Raw genomic sequence first — 26,221 nt, 5'->3', positions numbered from 1 at the left:
ATAACAAGTTGCACCATTTAATAACTGTTTCAGGGTACAGTGGGGACATTTTTAGAAACAGAAAAGAAGAAGTTTATTAACTTTTTCCAGCATAGTGCAGGATATTTCTTGTATCAGGCATAGTGCAAGATATTTTGTGCAGATAGCAGAGTTTTCAATCATGGTACTATTGGCATTTTGGGTTGGGTCATGCTTTGTTATGGGAAGCTTTCTTGCGTGTTGTAGGATGTTTATCAGCATCTCTGACCTCTGCCTTGTAGATGCCTGAAGCACCCCCGCTTCTGTGACAGTCAGAATTGTCTCTGGAACTACTGATCTAAAGTGAGGTAGTTAAGTGGAGGGGAAAAGTTCATGGTATTTTATGTACCAATTAAATATATTCTAAAAGTGTCCTTCTTAGTCACTCTATTTTGTATGCCTGAAGGCTTGAAAGACATAATGACAGGCTTTTATGTTAAACTCAATCTTTTCCCTAAAAAGAAGTCATATCTCATATTAAAATATCTTGAGAGTTTTTAATTGTTAGAGATATTATCATTCATGAGTATCTATGCATATCATTTCTCTTGTGTAACAGTGATTAGGTTTTGTCAGTTCAGCTGCAGATAGCTTCACTGCTTAAATATTTGAGTGTTCTATTTTATTCAAATGTATTTCTTCTCAAAAAAAATCTTATAACTCACTACTTTACTCCATTCATATTCTTCTGGAATGTGGTATTTACAATTCTTGTCTGTAATATTTGTTCATTAAACCTTTCTGTTTAAAAAGCACAATGTGCGAGAATGAGATAAATCACATCAGTTTGGGGATTCACTACTGTTTAGCTACTAATAATGAAAATAATTGTATGACCCATTGCTGACAGTGAAGAATCTGGATACTTTATCTAAGTCGTCACTATAAATTCAAATATTTTTGCCACTATACTTCAAAAATAGAGATTTCATTGTGGAAATATCCAAATTGTAACTTTACTTTTGTGCTAAACTTGCAAATATTTAAATTTCTTGCAATTTTCCGATATCACCTGGATTTATATTATGAGCTATGTATGTAAAGTACCTCATCAACTTTAGGTAATGTTAACTGAAAAGAATATTTCCCGGGAAATTTTCTAGTAGAGTATCCATTTGCATATACCTAATCAGAAGGAAAACTATTGGGAGGCAGAGGGGTGTATCTGTTGTCCTGCTTTACCTCTGAATTTCCATAGTCTTAAAATCACAGTGTGGAAAGCACTTTAAGAGTCAACTACTCTGTTTCTTTACCAGACAGGGTTATATAGCTAAGCTGTTGTGGCCAAATGGAAATAAATCCCATATTTAAAGACCTCTAGGGACATCACAGTTGGCAACCAATTCATGGTTCAGTGACCTTTACTGTTAACTGCTTCTTTTCTTTATTTTCCTAAGTCGTTCATGCTATCATTTAGGCCCATTATCTTCTTCTCTTCTGGCTTAAGTAGTTATCAAGATTGGCTGGTCCCTGTATTTATTAGACAAAATCTGAAGATGTCTTAAGTATCTGTCCACCTGACTTGTATTCTCAGATCATAAAACGGCCTCTTCCTCAAGCTTCTGTGTAATTTTTTCAAACATTTATCATCTTTCTGACTCATGTCTCCTGCATATGACAAGCAGATAGAAGAAATGAGTCTTTTCTTTCTCCTTCCCTCCCCACCTCCCTTGCTTCATTCTTTGCTTCCTTCATTTTTGTGTCTTCACTCTTAGCTTCTTCTCTTATTTATACCTAAAGATTATTGTCTGAATAGTGTACATTCTTAGAATACAGATTTCAAACTAATTAAATAATCTGGAGTTTTTTGGTGACCCATTCAAAAGAGGAAGAAAATCTTTTACTCTATAATCATATGTATGTGTATTTGTATGTGGGAGGGAGGGCATGGGAGAATGGGGGAGAGAAAGAGGCTAAATTCTCTATACCATTTTAAACAGTTCATTTTCTAAAAACTGTTACTCAGGTACATAATTTGTATATTTCCAAGTATTTTAGAGTGCCATTTCTCCTTTTGAATCAAAAGTGTACCAGAAATTTATAATTATGTAATATATATAAATGTATGTATACGTGTGTGTGTGTGTGTGTGTGTGTGTGTGTGTATTTTAGATTTTGCTTAACTCCTCGTCCTCCTGCACCCAATCTCAAGAAAATAAAATCTAGGTGAGAACACTATGCTTCACATACAAACTCGGCTTTGGGGCAAATTCTCCAATCCTTTGCCCCTTTCCAAACTCCCTACAATGTAAAGAAATTTCAGTCTGTTCCTGAAGATGGATTATAATCTGCACGATGTTGAAACGTTAAAAGACAAAAATTAGTAAGGTTTTTTCCTCTTAAAAATATGTATTTATTTTGTAAAGTTATTTTAACTTCCTATTTGGCACATTTACCCTAAGAAATATTTTTGTCAAAATATTATTTGTCCTCATCTTCAAAAGAGTATTATTTTTTCAGTGTATATTGATATAAAATGTCACTTCAAGATAAGAATTGATTAAAGTTGATTTATCCTTAAGAAATGATTACTTTTTTTCCCCAAAAGGTGAACTTTTTAAAAGGCTTTAAGTCTGTTTTCTTCCCACCTGTTAGTTTCCCGTGTCTTTTTCAAACCATAGCTAAATATTCTTTAAAGAATTTTAATATCATGAGGAATACTTTAAAATTGCTCTGATGCAGAGGTAGTAAGGATTTTAGGTTAAACAGTGTATGTAAAATGAAATAGATTATTTGTCCTATTGCATATCATTCTCCCCAAACTGATTAACTAGTAGGAAAATTTGTACAGACTTGAGTTTAGTCAAGAAACCTGGAAGACTGTCTTTGGTTAGTCATCTGTATCCTTGAAGAAGTTATTTTTAACAATTTAGGTTCTTAGACTGATAAATTCTAAGGTCACTTCCAGAGCTAACATTTTATTGTTTTATTGTTTTATTAGAGATAGAGACAGACAGGCTTTTCCTCTTTCTTAAGAGGAAAGGGATTGGGATAGAGGTGCTCCCAGTCTTTAAAGCAGAAAAAAAAAAAAAAAAAGAAGTTGAGAAGAGTTCTGGAGAGGATGGGAAAGAAGCTGCTCATAAACCAGGGGCATTAGAGGATAATGAATGAACAGGATCCAGATGACTCATTTTTTTCTGACTCTTTCTGGACTAATCTAACTCAACAATAATGGGCACTGCCTGTCCTGTAGAAGGTCTCTGCTTTCTGTATAGGGGGAAAAAAGAAAAATTCTTCGTCCTGACCTTGAGAGAAATATCGAGAAAGGGGAAATCAGTGAAAAACCTAACGATTCAAAGACATTTCTGTCATTTATTCTCAATGAGTAAAAGGGTTTTATGTGGAGGATCTAAATGGCATTTATTTGTTTGCTGAAACTAGAACAAATGAAATTGTGTCGGGCAGGTTTCCATTTAGATAAGAAGACTCACTTCCTGACAAGTCATGGTTGTTAAAAGCTTAAAAGATCATTCAAGATAGAGTCCTCTCAAAAACCTCTGATGTTTTAGGAGCTTCTGTGTTAGATGTTGTTTTAGATAAGTTTTAGGGTCCTTAATAGACTATGAAATATTTTACAGTTATCAATTTCCATTGATGTTATATGCAAGTGTACTAGCCGGACATTCTTAAACACACTGGATTTTAATTAAAAGATTCAACTACTGCAGTTCAGCTGATAAAGCCTACAAGCAAGAGAAAAGTGCCTTTTAAAATTTTAAATGAACTAATTCCCAGTGATTTCTTGGTTTCTAACATGTTAAATATTTTTGAAACTGTTTAAGGAATTTTAAATTGCTGAAAATACATGATTAGAAACTATTGATGAATCATTCTCTGATCTCCTGACTTTCAGTAAGGCTTGATTTTAACTGTATCAGTCTAATCAAATTTATTTTCAGAGGTTACCCAAAAGATAATTCTATGACTTTGTGTTTTCTCAAAGCTAAGTTATGTTGCTGTAGTTATCAGGTTTGCTTTCTTGTAGTTTCTGAACATTTCTTTCTGTCATTTAAAAGACATCATCTTGAAACTTTTGAGAAACGTAAACAAGCCCCATCTTCTCTGTATGTGTTTTTAAATCTGGATGGCATGTTTGATGCTATGATAAACATTATGTCTGAGTAAATGAGATTTTTTTAAACTTTTCTTGCTTGCATGAATGAAAAATTAGAGATTTTACTTTAGAGTGAAAAATAAAAACAATCTATTTCGCTCACACTAAAGGGAACGTGTGAGTTAAAAGTGTATTTCTGAATTACCTTTCAAATTTGCAGAGGTGGTAACAATAGAGAGAACAGGAGAACGCTTCTATTTTAAAACTTGTACCATTTCACAGTACCAGTGCTTAGAATAGTTCATTTATCTAAGGCACAGAAATGCGATCAAGTCTAATTAATTGTGACTTGCTGAAAGACATGGGCATTATTTATTTGATAAAATGTATTGTGGTTATCTACTGGGCTATTATGAAAAGGCTCTGCATTTGACAGTAATTACCTTTGTTTCTAAATGAGCAAAACAATTGCTTTCCAATATTTTAAATATGTATTACTCAAGCTTTCTATGTTAAAATATCCAATGTTTCAGCCCTGAAAACAGGTAATGTGACTCTAACTTTATTAGTGTTATAAAGTTTTCTGTTTTCATAATGTGTTTACGTTTTTTCTTGTTTTCTCAATGAAAAATATGCAAGGATACAAATGTAACACTTTTTATTAACGACACTACTCAGCCAATGGTCATGGACCAGCAACACCTGAGTTCTGCAAAATCTCTCGTCATAGTCCTGACCTATATAATCATAACCTGTATATTAACCAGATATAAGGGTGATTTTAATGCTTATTCAAGTATGAGAAGAATGGGTTTAATAGAATATCATTGGCAGCATGAACCATTTAAAAATTAATTTGATGGTGGAGTTACAAGATTTAACACTTTATCTTTGTTTAGGATGTTTGATTTCTATTCTATGTGGCATTAGCAGTAAAGATTTATAGTGTTTTTTCTTTTAAACCCATTACACTTATAGTTATCTGATCCTGTCATCTGGTAGCACAATGTAAAGTCATTGAAATGTGTTTTATAATTTTATAGCTATCATTCATTGTTGCTCTGCCATTTAATCAAAGTAGATATTTTAAGGTTCATTTCTATTTTTCTTAAATGATTTATGGTGATATAGAAATGCTAGCAAATATAATTCATTCATGGATAGTATGAGCCATGTATCCAAATATGAATGTGTTCTTTTTACTTAAAAGAAAAGATCATTGGTTAAGTCAAATCTTACTACTTTTTCTGTTTCATTTTCAGTTTCTTTATTTTTATTTATTCCATGTTTTCTTTTTTGCTTTGTTTTAGTTGGGTCTGGTAAGTTGACATTTTATTGGCCATCTTCTAATCATCGTGTCCTTGTGACTGGAACTTCTCTTGCCCTTTTCCATCCATACCCTTCCATGTCCTTCAACCAGTCAGCCTCCATGTTTCACTTGTCATTGGCCACAAAGACAGACTGCACAGAATAAAGTCTGCAGGAAGTATGGGTAACTGTGACAAAGAGTGAAAGGTAATGGGGTTGCTAATTTTATCTTATTAAATGGTGTGTGATCTGCATCCTTTTATCTTTTTTCCTCTTTTTTTAAATGAGTGATAAAACAAGGAGTAGGATTTTATCTTGATTAAGTACCATTTCAGTTTGTATCTCATGAGGTAAACAATGAACAAAATAGGTGCCCAGAGGACCATTTGTGTTTGGGAGATATAAAATATGTTTATGAATTCATCTATATCTGTCTGAGTTTATCTAACTGTTGTTTAATAATAGTCATTGAAAGTCCTATAAGTGAATAACCTTGCCCTTAGGGCTGGTTGCACTCATTTTCATTTCTATGTGTCAGATTCATTTCATTTTATGTAAGAAATAACCACATGATGTGTTTAAAATGTATCAAAATTTGCTTTAATAAAGATCTGTTATCATGTAAATAACATTTTTTGAATACTTTCATTATCAATATTTTTGGGAAGGTGTCCACTCACACACTTTTAGGATGCTAGAGCACCATTTTTGGATATTTCTGTATGGTGTTCCATGTAATAATTCTGATCTTAAAAAAAAAAAATCTATGTTTTAAGTTAAAAAGCTATACAAATATTCTAACGATGTCATTTCATACTAACACAGATAGGAAGATCGATTGTTCAATAATGGTAATGCAAAGCTTTCCATATGTGCAAAGCTATAGCTTGATTCAAATTTAATGAAAGCAAAAGTGAAAGATGAAAGTGAAGTAAACATTTATATAATATAATTTATTAGGTATTATGTGATCTATATCATATAATTATATTGACTGAACAACAAACATGCCCAACTACATTAGAAAAAACTTTAATAAATGGAAATATATATATAAAATGTTTTTGAGAAATGGATGCAACTAGTCTATCATTAGTCCCTAGAAATCAAAAAGCTAAGCAGAGGAACACAATATCCACAATAAATAGGATATTAATGGCAAAGTAATGTGAAAATAAATGTTTAATCTCACTAATATAAAAATGCCAACTAGGAGATTCTAAGTTTGGCAAGTTTGTTAGTACTCAGTGTTTGTGAGGTTTGGGAGGAGAGTTTCAGTTGAAATAAACTTGACTAAAATTGAGAAGGATGTTAATTTCACCATTGTGTTTAACAGTGGGAATTAGAAAGAATCTAAATTTAAAGACAATTGATTACTTAAGTAATGAAGGTAACAGTATTTATACTGTGAAATAGTCATTTGAGTGATATTGTAGGAGAATATTTTAAAACTATACAGTCCAGTATGTATGGCTGCATTATCAGTAGATTTTCTTTTTTTTTTTCTTTGCTTGTCTAATTTTATTTCCAACATTGAACATATGTGACATTAGTAACATGTTTATCTATTTTTAATTATAGTGAATTTAAATTTTGTAGCCTTTGAAAAATATCCCAACATTTTTAATATCAACATTTAAACATCAATTAGATGCACATGAGACCAACCTTCTCAATCTAAATATAAGTAATGATGATAGAAGATTGATAGAGGCATATTTAATCCATTTGAAATTTTTCTTAGAGATATGTCTACACCTAGTATCTAACATACATTTAGAAAAGGATTTTTTCTGAGACATGCCTTCTGGCTGCTCTCTTTGTTGATGTTGGCTGGAGAATATGCCTATAAGATATAGTAAATTCATTTCCAGGCAAATATCCTGTGTGGAAGGTTTGCTGCAGGATAAATGCAGTTAACATAAGGGTTTGTAACCCTTGTTCCCACATCTTTGAGGTTTCAGGCAAGCTGGCATTTTATAAAAGAAACATGGATTCTGGCACATGTTATTAGACATGCTGCTGAGATTTAGAAAAGAGACCACCCGAAGTTTTTACTTGTCTGAGTGATTTGAACATTTATATTTTCCTACTCAGGTTCCCTGCATATATTGGAAAGTCATAGTCTCCCATTCATTTAATTAATCATTTGGTTTTCTTTCATTGAAACAAACCAAACTCTTTTCTGGATTTAGCTTATTATCCAGTCTTAGTCCTTTCAATTTCTGGTCTAATTTCTATGTCAATTATTCTAACCCTTAACTAAGGAATCAAATGCTCCTGTATGGATGTGTGTGGAGGAAAATCCCCAGGCCATGATGCACACGCCTGTTATTATACCTGGATAATGATGGTGTTTACCAAAGTCATGAGTAAACCACTCAATTACAATCAGAGTTTAAAAAAATTATAAGCTAGAACTTCAGTATTACCAAATTGAGCTAAACTTATTCTCCTAACGTTGTATTTTCTTCCCTATAAGTTATAGGACATTTGAAGGCATTTGCCCTGATTTTTCAGGTCTCCTATAATTTTCTAGTCAAATGGTGTAATTTCTACTAAACCTCAATTAAAAATAAAAAGGGAGTATAGGAGAAAGCACACTCATCTAAAAGTTAGGAAATATAATTGCTTTCTTCAGTTTGGTGACCATGCAAGCTGTTTTACATATCCATTCTCTTTTGAAAAGAGGTATTATATTTCACTTTACACACCTGTATACATACAAATGTAGAAAGTTTATATTTTATAAATTTCATAAACTTTATATTTCAGTTATTATAAATACTTATATACATGTCCCAGATGCAACTGACCAAAAAAATATTTAGCAAGAGAAAACAGTACCATTTCGAATCCTCACCTTAATTAACGAAGAAGTCATATTCTTGTAAGCAGACTGGTATGTTAATATGATCTGGGTATACCTTTGGTTCATATTCACTTTAGGAGCTTACCCTAAGTGACTGACATAAGTAACTAAGCATATTTTTAAGGAAAAGTTTAGAAATAATGGAACAGTCTTAAAAGGTGGATTACACTGTATAAACTAAAATGTCTGACTTGAAACATTCACTTCAATTTGAACTGAAACAAGAAAGGAGAATAATTAGGCATTTCAGACAGCTGATAAGAAATGAATTTGAAAAGTGTAAACAGTAGGTAGAAAGACTTAGATTCAATGCACATTTCTTCCAAGCATAAAGCACAGACCAAAACAAGTTTTTTTTCTTTTTTTTTTAAGCCAGTGACTCCATCAGCACACCTAATGTTTTCAGCTGGCATTGCTCTCTGTAACTGACACAATTTTCTGACACTCTATTTACTGCTGGATGAAGTGGCCATTTAAGTCTGTATAAATCAAACAGTTTGGACAAAGCTGACAGTATTTATAATGTCAGGATGAGCAGATGTTTCCAATTTACCCTCATTTCCATATATATTCTGTTTGAACATGCCCTTGCCTATGTAAATGAAAGAGGCATTTGACTCCACTAGTGCTTTAAATTCATTTCCATTCAAGTAATTGGACTGAAGATTTTAAATGGTTATACCTTCCATAGTAGCCTTTCAGGAGCTTTTCAGTTAAAGTAATTTTAGGACCTGCCTACATCAGGAGGTCCTAGCGTCTAAGATTAATGCCCATACACCTTTAAGCAGCTCTAAATGAGAAGAAATATTTATTCATACAAATTTCGAGTATATGTTGAATGTAAAGGGTCAAATTGTAGCTCAAGAAGCCTTTTTAACATTGAAGTTCATCTTAGAGGATCAAGTAATTTAAAAAAAAAAAACTTCTTTACAAAACTTTTCGATTCCACTCTATGAATATGCAGTTAACCATTTAGCTTCAATTGAATTAAAAGTGAAAATTGATGCATTATGTATATCTAGATAGTACATAACAAGTGATATAAATTAATGGCAGCACTTGGAATATCAGCAGATTGTCTCAATTAGGACAGTGACTACATGCTTTTGATTCAGGGTGATCTGTTTCATCTCCTTCAGAACCTCCACATTTTGTTGTGAAACCCCGTGACCAGGTGGTTGCCTTGGGACGAACGGTCACTTTCCAGTGTGAAGCAACAGGAAACCCCCAACCAGCTATCTTCTGGAGGAGAGAGGGGAGTCAGGTATGACCTTGTTCTAACATGTCAGCCAGCACAGGTGAATGCCATGTATATTAGAAAAAGCAACAAAATGATTTAGTCATATAGCTGTTGCTTTAAGAGAACTGAGAAATCTCTGAGTCACCTGCATATTTCAACAGTAAAACAGACTTTTAATTCTCAAATTTTTCCTGCCTTGTTTGGGTACACCAGGTGGTATATAGAATAGTAATTGTTTAATTATGAAAATTTATTCCCAATTTATTTATATTTTCCAATTTATTTCCTTTATTTTCAATTCAGCCACATTAAAAAAAAAACTACTTTTTTTCTCAAGTTAATTCAGTTAGTTCTAACTTCTCTTATTCAGACACTTGTAATTATATTTTAAAATAGATTTGCACACATTTGAAACAAAGATAATGATGTCAGTGCAGGTTCTCTGAAAGCACTAGGAATCTGAAGTGTATTCTTTGCTTCTTTATGTTTTATCTATTTTATATCTATCAATTAAAGATTCATCAAACTATGTGAAAGTCTCTTTAGCATAGATGTTATATTGGATATAATTCAGTATATTTTAATTCTTTGAAAACTGTAACATGTGATCACTTTTGCTGTCAAGTCCTACTCTCTATACATCTTTATAAACCAGAATTTTTTGTATACATTGAAGCTAGAATATAGAGATCTGTGCTCTTAAAAATTAAGTTTCCTTTGAGACTTCAGTTTATTAAAGAGGGAATTTTGAAACACTTTCACTTTAAAAATAATAGGAAACTTTAAAAATAGTTTTAAAATTATGTTTTCTTATCTCTTAGTGACTTGAGTTCTTCAATAAATGGACACATCTTCCTTTACATGTTTCTGATACTTGTAAAAATTATTCTCATTCATTTTTAATAAAATTATTCCTAACCTCTTTTATTTTTTGTTTAAATCATCCTTGAGTGTGTTGTCTTCTGATCTTACTTCTACTATGTTCATAAAAATTACATGGAGGTAGTTCACTGACTGTACTCACTAGTAATTTGTACACCGTGCCATCAAGTTCACTTTTATTTTCACTTTGGTAGCAAATATCAACTTGATTGTGATATGGAGGCTATCATTTGAGTTCTAATATCTTGGCTGGCCCATTTCATTGGGCCTCAAAGGACAAAATTTGCTGACATCAAATTAAAGACAAGAAAAAAAGGTATTTTAGTAGAACAGGAAGAACTGAAAGTATATTATATATGAATAGCTGTGTATCAATAAGAGTAAATCCACTAGCAGGTTTTCTTAATAGAATAATATTTAAATGATCCATTTAGTTATTTAAATAGATCATTCATTGTCATCTAATATCTATATCATATTTGAAATAATTTTTGATTTGGTTTGATTTGATATAATAACTCCCTATTTCTTAATATTTTGTTATTGATACATATCCATGTACTAGTAGTTAAGCTTTTGTAAATGATACATGTTAAAAGGCACCTAAAATTTTTAAGAAGTAACAAAGTTATTTGATTTGAAGAAACGTTGATACTATTTATTTCATGAAAAAGAATGATACTATATGTTACTTTGCATGAAATATACACTCCTTCTAATGAGCAAGATATTTAGATTCGTAGAGAGAAATTTGTACCACCAAGTAACATCACATATTGTCTAGAGTTTGTTTTTAAGATAACTTTCTACAGAAATAAAACTCCGTTATGAATTCTTAAATTCAGTATTTTAATTTAAAAATCTATGATAGATATGCTCACCATTTAACCAGAAAAATAAGAAACTTGACACCTTGACTGAGATTACTGAACTTTTATAATGGACAGGTAACAGAGATTCTTGTGATGGTACCAAAATGATATCCTTAAACTGAATTTGTTAGAATATGTTTAAATTTTAATGTTGTTTATATATTAAAAGATTTACTGTTTAAAATTCTAATAGTCATATCTTTGTGAAACAAAACTTTTAAGTCTGTTTTGCTGAAATATGTAAAACATTTAACTCTAATAATATTTCATATTCTTTTATAAATAGTATTGTTTGACATTGAAATTATAAAGGCATATATCAATATTTAGAATTCATTTAAATTTTCAAATAACCCCATTTAAGTTTAGATGATTAAACTTTGTGCATTTGTGTGTGTGTGTGTACCTCTGTCTATGTGGGTATGTGATAGAGAATATTTAGCTTATTTTCATACATATGTTTGTGTATGTATAAATATTTGGGTATCTGTTTATAAATATATAAAACATAAAAACATGTTGGAAACTAGCAATTAACCTATTATTCTTTCCTCCCAAATTCTGGGTTCCAGAATCTGCTTTTCTCATATCAGCCACCACAGTCATCCAGCCGTTTTTCAGTCTCCCAGACTGGTGACCTCACTATTACTAATGTCCAGCGATCTGATGTTGGTTATTATATCTGCCAGACTTTGAATGTTGCCGGAAGTATCATCACAAAAGCATATTTGGAAGTTACTGATGGTAAAGTAGAGCATTTTATTTCAAAATGGCTAAGTTTGGCTTAGTGTAAAGATAATGCTAGTAAGCACACTTATTTTCTACTTTGTATCCTTTCTTATGGATATGACAACCCTCTCCAGTACTCTTACCTGGAAAATTCCATGGACTGAGAATCCTGGTAAGCTACAGTCCATGGGGTCACAAAGAGTCGGACACGACTGAGCGGCTTCACTTTCATCCTTTCTTACAGTAATTTTGGTATAGGCTAAAAGGATAAAGATAAAAGTGATTAAATGTAAAATCATTTTTATTTTAACTAGGCTATATGATAAATTTCTTGCATCAAATTAGTTTCATAAAAGCATGACAATTATTCAAGGAAAGTTTACACTGAATAGTTATACACAGGACTGTGTCCATGTTTTGGAAAATAAAAAGTTATTTTAAAATCTCTTGGTATAAAACATCATCCTTTTTCTTTCTTCCAAATCATGAAGAGAAGATGAATTGTTGACAAATCCTTCTCACAACTCAAGATGAGCAAGTTTTTATTGTTTATCAACTCTTCTAAGCATGATTAATTAATGCCAAATATAAAGATGCAGTAATAGAGAAATCTGAATTTGAGCAAACTCCTAGAGATAGTGAAGGACAGGGAAGCCTGATGTGCTGTGGTCAGTGGGGTTGAAGAGTCATTCATGACTTCGAGACTGAATAACAATAGAGAAAATCTCCAAACCATAAGATGGAAAGCACTAAGAAGAAAAGGAAATATAAGTAAGCATATAAATATATAAAAAGTATATACAAACAGATTTCCTCTGCTCTTTGAAAATAGAGCATTCCTATGAAACAGAAATATAAGTAGAAATGGCATAAAGTGAGGAAATAATTGTTTCTTTTCATAAAACTGAAAATCCATTTCAGATTTATTTCAGTTAGCGAGCAAATACACTAATGTGCACGCCTTCATGCTCAGTCATGTCAGGCTATTCGTGACTCCATGGACTATAGCCTGCCAGGCTTCTCTGTCCATGGGATTTCCCAGGCAAGAGTACTGGGAGTGGGTTACCATTTCCCTCTCCAGGGGATCTTCTCGACCCAGGGATCAAGCCCACATCTCCTGCATTGGCAAGAGGATTCTTTACCACTGAGCCACCTGGGAAGCCCTGTATTAATATAGGTCTTTCATAAAAGCGAAAAAGTGAAAGTCACTCAGTCATGTCTGACTCTGCGACCCCATGGACTATACAGTCCATGGAATTCTCCAGGTCAGAATACTGGAGTGGGTAGTCTTTCCCTTTTACAGGAGATCTTCCCAACCCAGGGATCAAACCCAGGCCTCCCCCATTGCAGGCAAATTCTTTACCAGCTGAGCCACAAGGGAAGCCCAAGAATACTGGAGTGGGTAGCCTATCCCTTCTCCAGTGGATCTTCCCAACCCAGGAATCAAACCGGGGTCTCCTGCATTGCAGGCAGATTCTCTACCAACTGAGCCATCAGGGAAGCCCTCATAAAAGCAAACTGGCTTATAATGAACTTTCAAAAACTGGAGAGTACTTGTATATACATATGTATATATACATAAAAGAAATATACATGCACTTTTTTGTTGGTGTATTGTATTTCATTGTATAAGTACCTCACAATTTATTTATGTTTATTTGTGTACTCTTCTATTGATGGGTTATTTTCAATTCAGGACTTTTATTAATAAAGCTAAATGTTTCTGTAGAAGACTGTGGGTGGGCATATGCATTCAATTATCCTGGTTTGCCTTTTCATGGATGCATATAATCTACTCATTTCTCTCTCTCTCTTTTTTTTTCTTTTCATTTTCCCTTGTAGTCTGGATATATCTTTGTCCAATATATGTATTATAAATATTTATTCCCAGTCATTCACTTAATGATGATTTTAGGGCTTAAGAAATTAATTCTAATGAAAACCAATGTATTATTTTTTTTCTCCTCTGCTTTGTCCTTTTAGTTCCCTAGTCTACCTTAAGATCATGAGGATATTCACCTATTTTTTTCTGTAATCTTTATTGTCTATATGTTTGAGATTTAAGTTGTTAATCAGTCTTTAATTAATCTTTGTGTATGGTGTAAAATAAGGGTCAAAATTCCTTTTCTTCCCTTACATGGATCCTAAATATTTCAGCATCAGTTACTGAAAAGGCAGTCCTTTCCACGGTGAATTTCAGTGGCATGTTAATCATAATTGAAATGAGCATAAACGTAGTGAAAGTCACTCAGTCCTGTCTGACTCTCCGTGACCCCATGGACTGTGTAGTCCGTGGAATTTTCCAGGCCAGAATACTGGAGTGGGTAGCCTTTCCTTTCTCCAGGGGACCTTCCCAACCCAGGGATCAAACCCAGGTCTCCCGCATTGCAGGCAGATTATTTACCAGCTGAGCCGAGCCACAGGGGAAACCCAAGAATACTGGAGTGGGTAGCCTATCCCTTCTCCAGCAGATCTTCCCAACCCAGGAAATGAACCGGAGTCTCCTGCGTTGCAGGTGGATTCTTTGCCAGCTGAGCCATGAGGGAAGCCCCCATAAATGTAATAAACTACTTCTATCTTCTCTGGTATATTCCATTTATTTATGCCAGTATATGTGATCTTAATTATTATAGCTTTATAGTAAACCTTACAAACTGGTAAAGTCTCCAACTTTGTTTTTCTTGTTTTAGGTTGGCTGTTATAGGCCTTCTGCATTTTTTAATAAATTTTTTAAAACTGGTCAATTTCCATACACATAATACATACACATGCACTCAGATATACATACACATCCTAACATCCTAAGCAAACAAAAAAATCAAAATTTTAATTTTGATTCCACTTTAATTATTAAACAATTTAAGGAGAATTAACATCTTAACAATCGAAGTCTTCCAATTTAGGGAATATTTCTGTCCAATCAAATCAAATATATACACAGTATCCACCAAGGTCTAACACATGGTAGACACTCACTAGATATTTTTTTGAGTAAGTGGGTGTAACAAAGAAGGAAGGAATGAACAGCTAGCTGTTGATTAAGACATAATTCAAAATTTAGGCCGTCTCACTCAAAAGTTCACATTCTTAACACTGTGTATGATACACATTATATATCTACTGGCTCCAATAAATTAGGATGACCTAAAATGTTTTGGGGGCTTCCCTTGTGGCTCAGCTGGTAAAGAATCCACCTGCAATGCGGGAGACCTGGGTTGGATCCCTGGGTTGGGAAGATCCTCTGGAGAAGGGAAAGGCTACCCACTCCAGTATTCTGACCTGGAGAATTCCATGGACTGTATAGTCCATGGGGTCTTAAAGAGTTGGACACTACTGACCCAGTTTCACTTTCAAATATTTTTACAATTTCTTAAATGTATTAGAGCTATTCAATGATGGCTGTGAAGACACATAATTAATTTGATAATGATTAATATAATCAATATTTAGAAAAAGTAGAATATAGATTTGCAAATATGTTTATGATTGCAACTTTATAAAGCAGCTTGTATGTAAGGATGTGCATGAAAAAAGGCCAGAGGAAACTATGGTAAAGTATTTTCAAATATCCCTTACTAGTCTCATAATTGAAAGCAAGACTTTCTAAGTGCTTTTGACATGGCTTTATCATGAATGGTTATATGTGAGAATAGATCAAGCATATGGACTTCTGCTAAACTAAAAATAAAACCCCTAAATTTGTGGATTTGGGATTCATCCCTAGTGGCCAGTTCACTTCTAGAACTAAATGTCCTGTTTCATCTTACCATCTCTGGGGAGATTTTAGGTGGTTTTGTATTTGCTGTGGTGGTACTAAATTTTTAGTTTTGTCTGTTTTGGAGTCCATAAATATCATACAAACAACTTACAACTATGGACTCATTCTTCATAGGTAAGCTGTACCTATTGTGTGTGCTGACAATATCAGTATTTACATATTACCAAATCAAGAAGAGAGATAATAGGCAGAGTATGTTCTGGATACTATCTGACTTTAGTCTCTCATCTTTTTCTCTTTATTGTTTGCAAACAGAACAAAGGCAAAAAAGCATGAGGCAGAGAACATGGTAGGGTAGTAATTGTCTTTGAAGTTTATTTTTCTGCACCTGAGGCCTACGCCATGTCACTTCTATGTCAGGAACATAGAAATTCATGTCACCTATTTAAGTGAAAATGCTTCTTCTCTTTATTACTAAAAAGTAAGAAAGAGTAGCTAGTGGTGACTGAATGATATATAAACTAAAATCGCTTGCATGAATCTCTCAAAAGTTCTTGATACACAGTGGAAAGAGGGTTAATTTTCCAATTATTAGCTATTTGCCAATTGCTAGCTTTTTGATTTCGATGAGTCACTTGAGCTTCCAGTGTTTCAGCTTCCTAATTGCTGAAATGAGATAATCGTTTACAGCCTACAGGTATTTGAGATATGTTTTGCAAACTGATGGCAGTTATGATATATGACTCTTAGGTTTGTTGGTCTGCATGCTAAGTCCCCTCAGTCATGTCTGTTTCTTTGTTACCCTACGGACTGCAGCCCACCAGGCTGCTAAGTCCCTGGGGATTCTCCAGGCGAGAATATTGGAGTGAGTTGCCATTTCCCCCTCCAGGGGATCTTCCTGACCCAGGGATTGAACCTGAGTCTCTTATGTCTCATCTCCTGCATTGACAGACAGGTTCTTTACCACTAGCATCACCTGGGATGCCCCGTTTGTTGGTGCATAGATGTAATTTTGCATCCTTAAACTCATCAGTGCATGTATGTTATTCTATACTGTTTCTCTCTTAAAGTTATTTTATTACTATATTTATATGTAACATAGACTTTATGATTATTTTTTGAGGTGACAAAAATATTACCTCTGATGTTATATCTTTATATTTAGGGTCCTTAAATCTTTCACTGAACACATGGGAAACTAGGTGAACTTATATATACTCTGTTCTAACAGGGATACATCACCTGTTACCCTGCTGGACCCAGCACCACCATCGCCACCATCACCACTATACTGATAATTAAAATAAGCAGTTATAGTTATTTAATGTCTCCTTTGTGCCAGGCACTATGCTAGTAACTTTAAACAGATCAATCATTTCAAACCTGACACTGCACTTTATAGATAAGCAAACTGAAGCAGAGAGTGGTAAAAAGATAGACCCAGATTTCTATGTCTGTGTCTCTATTTCTGCCTTGCAAGTAAGACCATCTACACTATTTTTGTAGATGCTACATATATGCATTAATATGCGATATTTGTTTTACTCAGATACCAAGGGGGAAATGGGGATAGGAGCAATTGGGAGACTGGGACTGATATATATACACTATTGATTCTATGTATAAAATAGGTAACTAATGAGAACATGCTCTATAGCACAGGGAACTCTACTTAATGCTCTGTGGAGACCGAAATAGGAAAGAAGTCCAGAAGAGAAGGGGAATAAGTATATGTATGACTGATTCATTTTGCTGTACGGTAGAACCTAACACATATTGTAAAGCAACTATACTTCAATAAAGATAGATTAATTAAAAAAAAAAAGAAAAGATATACCCAGAGCCTTCCGATACTAGCTAGCAGAACTGAGATTTAAAACCAAAGTTTGCACCGTCCAGCACAGTAGCCACCTGCCACATGAGGTTATTTAAATAACAATTAAAATTACTTAAAGTTGCGCATCCGGTTCCTCAGTCACACCCGCCACACTCAGATGCTCAGTAGCCACTTGAAGTCCTTGGTTTCTGTATTAGAGAGCACAGATGTGGAACATTTTCATTTTACAGTGCTGAATCCTTCTGATTCCAAAGTCCATACACGCACTTTCTTCAAATCATATTTCTGTTTCTTACACATCCTGTTTTACTACCTGATAATTCATTCTAATAACCCAAATGTGAGCTATTAGACTCTTTATTTGAAGTTTTTCTCATAGTCCTAAATTTAGGGTTGATTAGTAAATGTGTTATGCACTTTAGTTTGTGTAACTTTAGATGTTTTATCAGGATTTTATTCTGATCTGTGACACCAACATATTCCATTGTCTTACCTAAAAATGTAAAATTGCTTTAATGAACTTTTTTGCCTCTGATTTGCATATTCCTATTTTATAGAAAAGGGTAAGTGGTGATTTCACAATTCATATAAATGTCTGGCTTTTTGCAATTAGCAAAGCACATGGAATATTTATTATTCCACTTAAATCTTCATAGCAATCCCCGGAGCTGGTTAGAACAAGTATTATTATCCTCATGTTACAGATAAAAACCAGAGACTTAGATAATATAAAGAACTTGCCTAAAGACACATGACAGATGGTAGAGGCTGATAATCAAGCCTGCTCCTCTTTTCTTGCTTATTTTTTAAACCACCCAAGGTAAACCAGGAAGAAATCAGTAACTGGGAAACAACATCATTATTCTGGGATGGGATAGGATAAGGAAGTGCAAAGGATGCTAAATATGAGGCAAATATCAAAGAACTGTGAAGACACAGAAAGTTGACTAAATCCCCAGATACTGAATTATTGCTAAATATAACAAGACTATGAAAGTAAACCACTGCACTACTGGGCTTAATTATAGTCAGTTATAAAGAACCACTCTGTTACTAATTTAATTAATATCTAGAAATAAATATTCATTGATTCTTAGAATCGGGGGAACACAAGTGGTAGAGTCTTATAAAAACCTCAGTGCAATAAAACATTATCATTAGTTTTTCATACATACCAGGAGGGGCATTTAATTTGATTTTAGCCAAACTTAACAGATAATGTAGAAAAGATTAAACAATTCTAAGCAAAGGAATTATTGGCTTATAGTTTTCACCCGTGGAGTATCTGAAACATTCCTGCCAAGTTTCAACCTCCAGCCTTCTAAGACACCCCTGCAGTATTAACAAATTTCACACTAGCAACCAAAGATGGAAGAGAATTGGAAGGGCGAAGTGAAAATGCACAGTTGCTAAGTTCACTCTCTTGCTTTCTTGTTTTTCTTAGATTGAATGCCCAACACTAACAATTATTGCATGATAAATGAGGGACAAATTGAAGTGTGACTCCAGCTTGTGCAGAATCTTTGGTGCATAAAACTTTGAACGTGACACATCCAGGCTTGAAAATGTTGCATCCAAAATTTAGTTACTCTGGCAACCAGTTTTCTTTAAGCAGGCAATTTCTTAGATTTGTCTTTTGAATACTCATGACATAAAATTTTTGAACTAATATTCAGAATTTTAAAGTTTAATAATGAAAACTGAACTTTTTTTTGTTTGTTTAATCATTTACAAAACTATCTATGAAATTTCACCTAAATTGCTGAGGTCAAGGGATAGAAGATCTCTCTAATGCAGGATTTATTCTTGTTCCACTACAGTTGTTGTGGATTTTTCCCTAAAATTATGATTTTATTGTCTCAGATAAAGTTTTTAGATTTTTTTCATATAATAAAACGGAGAAGGCAATGGCACCCCACTCCAGTACTCTTGCCTGGAGAATCCTATGGATGGAGGAGCCTGGTAAGCTGCAGTCCATGGGGTCGCAAAGAGTCGGACACGACTGAGCGACTTCACTTTCACTTTTCACTTTCATGCATTGGAGAAGGAAATGGCAACCCATTCCAGTGTTCTTGCCTGGAGAATCCCAGGGACGGGGGAGCCTGGTGGGCTGCCGTCTATGGGGTCACACAGAGTCGGACACGACTGAAGCGACTTAGCAGCAGCAGCAGCAGCAGCATATAATAAAAATAATTTTATTTATATTTTATAAAAATTGCTTTCCATTGTTTCCTTTCATAGAATGTTAAAACTGTTAAGATAATACAATTAGTGAAAGCATCTTGCCATTCCTATAATTCTGATATGGAAGTGTATTATTTCCTGAGTTAGGTATCAGCTTGAGTTATCTTTTTGGATCTGTCATTGTTTAGTCGCCAAGCCTTGTCCGAGTCTTGAGACCCCAAGGACTGTAGCCTACCAGGTTTCTCTGTCCATGAGGCTTCCTAGGCAAGGATACTGGAATCTATTGTCATTTCCTTCTCCAGGGGATCTTCCTGACCCAGGGATCAAACCTGGGTCTCCCTCATTGTAGGCAGATTCTTTATCACCTGAGCTACCACCTACCAACGTATTTTTGGACAATTTTCCAGTTTCCCTGAATCTTTTAGGACTGAGATATGTTTAAGTATGTACTCTTTTAATAGAAAAAATTCCAGTATCAAAAGAGCTCAATCATGCTTATTTGTCAGTTATCAAAGTCCAAAGCATGTTTTCAGATACAAAATTATCAAACATGCTGGTGTGATACCATCATTCTGTCTATTGGACACAGAACAATTATCAAGTTGGCTTTGGTTCATTTATGAAAATCTGTCTCATACATTTCCTTGGGATAAATAGTTTTTTGTTGTCATTTTGTGTTGTACATATTTTAAAATTCAAAAAGCACAGTACTCCACTTCTCACCACCATACATCTTCACAATCCACAACCTTCATGTAGTCTCTGAACTCTTAAATTAAATAGGTCCCTGGACAATGCAGCAAGCCTAGTCAGTGGTTGGTCACTTGAAAGGAGTACATTGTATCTCATTTTCATATTCTGAATCAGTACATCATAGAAATGCATCCTGAATAATGCATGTCTCCTACTTTAATTACTTGTTTAATTAGTGTGTTTCAAAGCCTAGAGCAACTACTGTTGCTCAGATGATTAGAAAATTGCTTCCAGTTGCAGAAATCTATTTCCTGTTGTTTTTGCTGGCAGTGATTGCAGACCGACCTCCCCCAGTCATTCGACAAGGTCCTGTGAATCAGACTGTAGCAGTGGATGGTACTTTAGTGCTCAGCTGTGTGGCCACGGGCAGTCCAGTGCCCACAATTCTGTGGAGAAAGGATGGAGTCCTTGTTTCAACCCAAGATTCTCGAATCAAACAGCTGGAGACCGGTGTACTACAGATCCGATATGCTAAGGTAACTTGTGACACCCTGGGTTTCCCATTTTGTTCCACTTTGTTTTTGCCTCCAGCAAACCAGTGTTGAAGCCTCAAATTTTAGAAATAATGAAATGCTAATAGCAGGATTAATATATTTTTAACTCGATGCTTTATTCTTTCAGACACTTCTCTGTGTATATTTCTGGTGATAATGACTCATAATTTAACCCGTGGCAAGTAGTTTAAAATTTTACATGGAGGAGAAAAGGATGAGAATTTGTGGGAGAAAAAAATACCTTCCAAACAGTGATATAATACATTCCTTCCATCTTTCAAAGTTATTTTCCAGTACTATATTATGTGCTATAAGCTTCAAGAGTTCTATTGTGACTATTTGGTTCAGCATTTCGCAATTACAGAATATTCTACATGCAAACAAAAATGATAAAGCACTGTATAGATTCAATGTACATTTCAAATCAGAATGTGAAATGATGAAATCTCACAGGTTTGTGGGAACAATTTAGGGATTTATGTTCCCAGGACATCGCATCCCATACCTGTTCTTTTCAGGACTATATTGTTTTGTTTTGATTTTTCTTTTTGATTTTAGGTCAAGACGAGACAAGCTCATGGGGCATATGAAAGAATAGCTTTGACAGCAATAAACATAAATTTTAATTGCTTTATTGCCTATTGTGAGCGGCTTCTTTGGAGTTTTGGATCAACAGTTCATTTCATGTGCCATGAAAGTTAATATGTTGTACTTTTTTGTGACAATGATTGTGATTTTGTTATTACAATTGCCAGAACAAGATGATAGTATTCTTGCTTTATCCAGTATTATTTGATGATAGAGCTATTGCCTTAAGCAGAGGTATATGGGCTCATTATGCTACTAAGGATTTTACCATTGAACATGTGACCTGTGTTTGTTTTCTGGCAGCCAGTCTTTTGAAGGGGGAGAAAGCATCATTCTAGCTGGGGTCTAACTTTATACTTGCTAAACTGCCTAAAGTTACAGGTTAAAAAATAAAGTGTGAAAAAAGAGGGAATGCTTTAAGAAGAAATCATTTTGTGTCTATCCATTTTCTTTAAATATCTGTTTATCTCCTTTATCCATGTGGATGTAACTCAAGTAAAATATGAAACAGCAAGAAGAGTCATTGGCTATACTTTATTAGCCTTTACTATATGACTTAGTAAATATGAAATATAAATCAGTATTAAAGATTAACCCTTTGAATTTAAGGTTATATACCTCGTGTACTGTCCCTGACAGAGAAATTGATGCTGTTAATGCACTTAAATACTATATCTTTATCACACAATTAGAATAACAATTTGTCTTTGTCTTCATGCAGTATTTTAATTCACATTCAATAAAAACATGTTAAATTAAGAGGAAGCTTCTGGTTAGTGCATTTTAAGGCAGCTATCCATATTCATGGGCCATATACAAAACTATAACTGTTTTTCCAGCCCAGTGAGCTCTTGATTGTTCCCGGTATTTATTTTCTGTCTGTCTTCTTAGCTGGGTGATACTGGTCGATACACGTGCATTGCATCAACCCCCAGTGGTGAAGCAACATGGAGTGCTTACATTGAAGTCCAAGGTAAATTTGATAGTATTTTACCTTAAAGTGAAGCTTGAAATGTAGTTGTTTACTTCCTGGTAAAAAGATGAAGTGGATGTCTTGAAGTCTAAGTAGGGGATGGATATTTTATCTACATTTATGTTCTTCTCTGTGTAAGCATCTTTCATTTCTTTCTTCTTTGTTAGAATTTGGAGTTCCAGTTCAGCCTCCAAGACCCACCGACCCAAATTTAATCCCTAGTGCCCCCTCAAAACCTGAAGTTACAGATGTCAGCCGAAATACAGTAACGTTGTCATGGCAACCAAATTTGAATTCAGGTGCAACTCCAACGTCTTATATTATAGAAGCCTTCAGGTAGAGCAGAGATGGTGTTTCCTAGTTCTCTTTTTTGATTTACCATTAAATGTGCATATTCTAACTTGTATATCTATCCATAGCCATGCATCTGGTAGCAGCTGGCAGACCGTAGCGGAGAATGTGAAAACAGAAACATTCGCCATTAAAGGACTCAAACCTAATGCAATTTACCTTTTCCTTGTGAGGGCAGCCAATGCATATGGAATTAGTGATCCAAGCCAGATATCAGACCCAGTGAAAACACAAGGTCAGTATTGATTTACTTAGCCTTGGGACACCTAACTTATCTTTAGATGTTACAGTTATACAAATAAAATCATTTGTACTACATGCTAAGATTATATATTTAAAATATATCTGTTTAAGTTGCTCAATTAATTTTTAAATCATGGTGTCTGCAAACTTTCTTTTCTTGACTATGCGCTCCATGACTTGACAAATAACAAAGAAATGTTTCTCATTTTATAAAGTCACAAATCCAGTGAGCAAAAATATTATGGGAATATTTTCAGAATATATTCACTTTCTTGATTTTTAAATATGACTACATGTGAATGTAAAATCTTAATCACAAATCTTTTTGTGATTTAATCTTAATCACAAATCACAAAATATTTAATTGTATTTAAAATTAAGTAAATTTTGTTTATGAGATTAATATTCATGACCTTTGGAATGAGTCTTGAACATCACAAACATAATCAAGTAACACTCTCTAGAAATCACACAAATGTAAGAGATAGTTGTTCTTAACCCCTCTGTCCAATTTCCTACAAAGCATGGAAAAGAATAATCTAGGTCTGTATATTCTTTGGTCTATCTTTCATTGTCAATTATGTGAAACATAACATATTAAACTTTCCAATGGAAATCATGTATGTGTTCATCAAAGCTGGGTTAAAGAAACAGATACAAGGAAAAGTGAACATGTTGAAGCTGCTTCTAAACACATTTGAAATTGGAAATTTTTTCACTTGAACCACATTCTGGATATACTGCTTTTTATTGTCTTTCATGAATAGGAATTATTTTTAGCCTTCAACAGATTATTATCTCCTATTCACCTTCTTGTTCCTCCTGTTATTTTAATGTTTAAGCAGTGGTAAAACTTATATATCGAAAAAAAGGTGAATTTGAATCAGCCTGTACCTTTTATTTCAACATATTGTCATCACAGTTAAAATGTACTTTATTCATATAAGATTAGTAAAGAAAGGTTAGCTCTAGATGATAGGAATTAGAAATATAAGATTCTTTTGTCAACATACAGAGGAATCATAATGTCTCTATCTTTGTGTATTTCCAAAGCAAAAATTGAAACTTAGTTACAGTGATAGAAACAAATTGTACACAGAAATACTGAAAGATTTAAATTACTTTTTCCAGGTTTGAGAGAGAGTCTAGCTGCCATGTGGGGCATTTTGTCTTCTCTAGAGAGTGTATAAACCTTTTGAGAAGGACGTTTTGTTTCAGAATTCCCAGAAAAAGCAAACCGAGCTATGGAATACGCCCATGTCTGTTTCTTGCTGTGTGAAATCAACACACCCAAATGCATATATTTGCTATTATGAGTCACTTCACCAGTAGCTTTAATAGTCTCGGAGCCTGCCTTAAGGCAGTTTGAGGTTTTCAATGTTATATACGCATTTGTAAAGAATGCAGAAACTGGGACAGCTGTAAACTGAACTGAAACTTTGGTCTCCAGTGTAGTGGTCTCTACCCAGTAGACCTTAGTGAAAGTTTTTGATTAACTGTGATTCTGTCATATACACATATGAATGATTTTGTAAAATACATCCTCAATTGTAAATGAGGAGTAGTTAATGATTTATCTGTTAACTTGTTTTTAAAAATTTTAATCTACTTTCCTTTATACATGATAGCTAGTAGAACAACCTAAATGAAATGAACCCATGTCAGCTGGAAAATTGGAAACAGTGAAACAGACATACAGTTTTGAAATCAAAGAATTTGTTATCTCAGCTCCTCAATCTATTAGCAAGCTAGTGAGTCCTGAGCACTGGTTCCCTTAACTATATAATGGGGCTAAAAATCCCTACTCCCATAGGATTGGACAAGGATTAAATTAGCCAATTTTATGAATATGCAGGACTCAGATTTCTTTTCTATGTTATACCATAAGACTTTGTCATTTGTCATTGGATTTGTATTCCTTTCAATGGACTAAAAATAAGGGAAGTTCATAAAATTTGAGAAACACAGCTCATATGCTGAACGAGAGAACCAGAATTAAGTAACTCGACAGACTGGAATGATGGGCCAGCACTAACAAGATTAAAATTAATGGAGCAAATTTAAAAACCTGGTACTTGAACTTAGGTTTTAAAATTTAGCTATAGAAGGATAGGCTGAGGATACTGGGCTTAAAAGGAGTGTGTGCATTGGGTGTGTTGAGGGCAGGGTCGGGGGGAGGCTGACTTCAGTGTTTGAAGTCAATTAGAACACCTCCCAGAGCCAACTGAGTGAGTAGTTGTCGGAAAATAAAATGTAGTCTTAGCAGAATTAAATGCAGAGCAAAATCTGAACTGGTCAGATCACGAATAGAGTAATGTGTTCTTTTTTGAGCACTACAATTTCAGGTAGAATTTTAAGATATTTAAGAGGAAGACGAGGATGGTTGGGGAGGCTGCATTGAAAGCCAAAATTCTTATCACTGGAAAAAAAAAATCCAGAACTTGGCACAAAAAATATCCCCCAAAATAATAAAGTTAGACTAGGCTTGATATTTTTTTTTTCCTTAATATTTTAAGAGACTTTTGTGTGAGCAAGATATGCTTATACTAACTCCAGGCACCTAAATAAGACCAGCGAATGGAAGTTAACATTGAGTCAAATTTCACTGTCTAGTTTTAAACGGCTTTTGAGACACAGTGAAGCTGAGCTGAGTCAGACCATAGCAGGAGCCTGGGACGAACCTGGGAAAATCCAATTGACAGAAACAGAATGCGTAAGCAGTTGGGGAAGAGCTGAGGTGGAGGGAATTCAGGAAAGACTTGCTGGAAATTGATTCACAAGAAGCAGGCAAGCTTCTTGTTTTCATAATTTTTCTTTTTAGTATTGTTGGACTGATTGATTGATTTAGCTGCATTAGGTCTTAGGCGTGCCCCATGGGATCTTTAGTTGTGGCATTCAGACTCTTAGTTGTGTCGTATGAGATCTACATCCCTGACCAGGGTTCAGACCTGGCCACCACATTGGGAGCGCAGATTGTTAACCACTGGACCACCAAGGAAATCCCAGCATGACTTCTTTAACTGCTTCTGCAGCATGGTTGCAAGAAAGTCTTCCCCAAGTGGAGATTCCTATGAGTAAACTGGGTCATAAGTTAAAGTTGCACAT

General features: G+C 34.2%; 1 protein-coding gene across 5 annotated transcripts in view; it reads left to right on the top strand.

Moving 5' to 3' along the window:
* The window catches only part of ROBO1 (roundabout guidance receptor 1), a 441,102-nt gene that overhangs the window by 347,258 nt on the left and 67,623 nt on the right, over positions 1-26,221 (top strand). For all 5 annotated transcript variants that reach the window (XM_043449143.1, XM_043449142.1, XM_043449146.1 and 2 more), the window contains exons 7-13: positions 5,383-5,391; positions 9,392-9,516; positions 11,819-11,990; positions 20,738-20,943; positions 22,441-22,522; positions 22,690-22,858; positions 22,942-23,108. In XM_043449143.1, the coding sequence (XP_043305078.1) occupies positions 5,383-5,391; positions 9,392-9,516; positions 11,819-11,990; positions 20,738-20,943; positions 22,441-22,522; positions 22,690-22,858; positions 22,942-23,108 (930 nt within the window). The remainder of the gene's footprint in view (positions 1-5,382; positions 5,392-9,391; positions 9,517-11,818; positions 11,991-20,737; positions 20,944-22,440; positions 22,523-22,689; positions 22,859-22,941; positions 23,109-26,221) is intronic.

This window comes from Cervus canadensis, chromosome 27, assembly GCF_019320065.1.
Source record: "Cervus canadensis isolate Bull #8, Minnesota chromosome 27, ASM1932006v1, whole genome shotgun sequence".
Taxonomy (NCBI): Eukaryota; Metazoa; Chordata; class Mammalia; order Artiodactyla; family Cervidae; genus Cervus; species Cervus canadensis.
The sequence above is the reverse complement of the archived record's forward strand: the minus strand, read 5'-3'. Positions and strand labels throughout refer to the sequence as shown.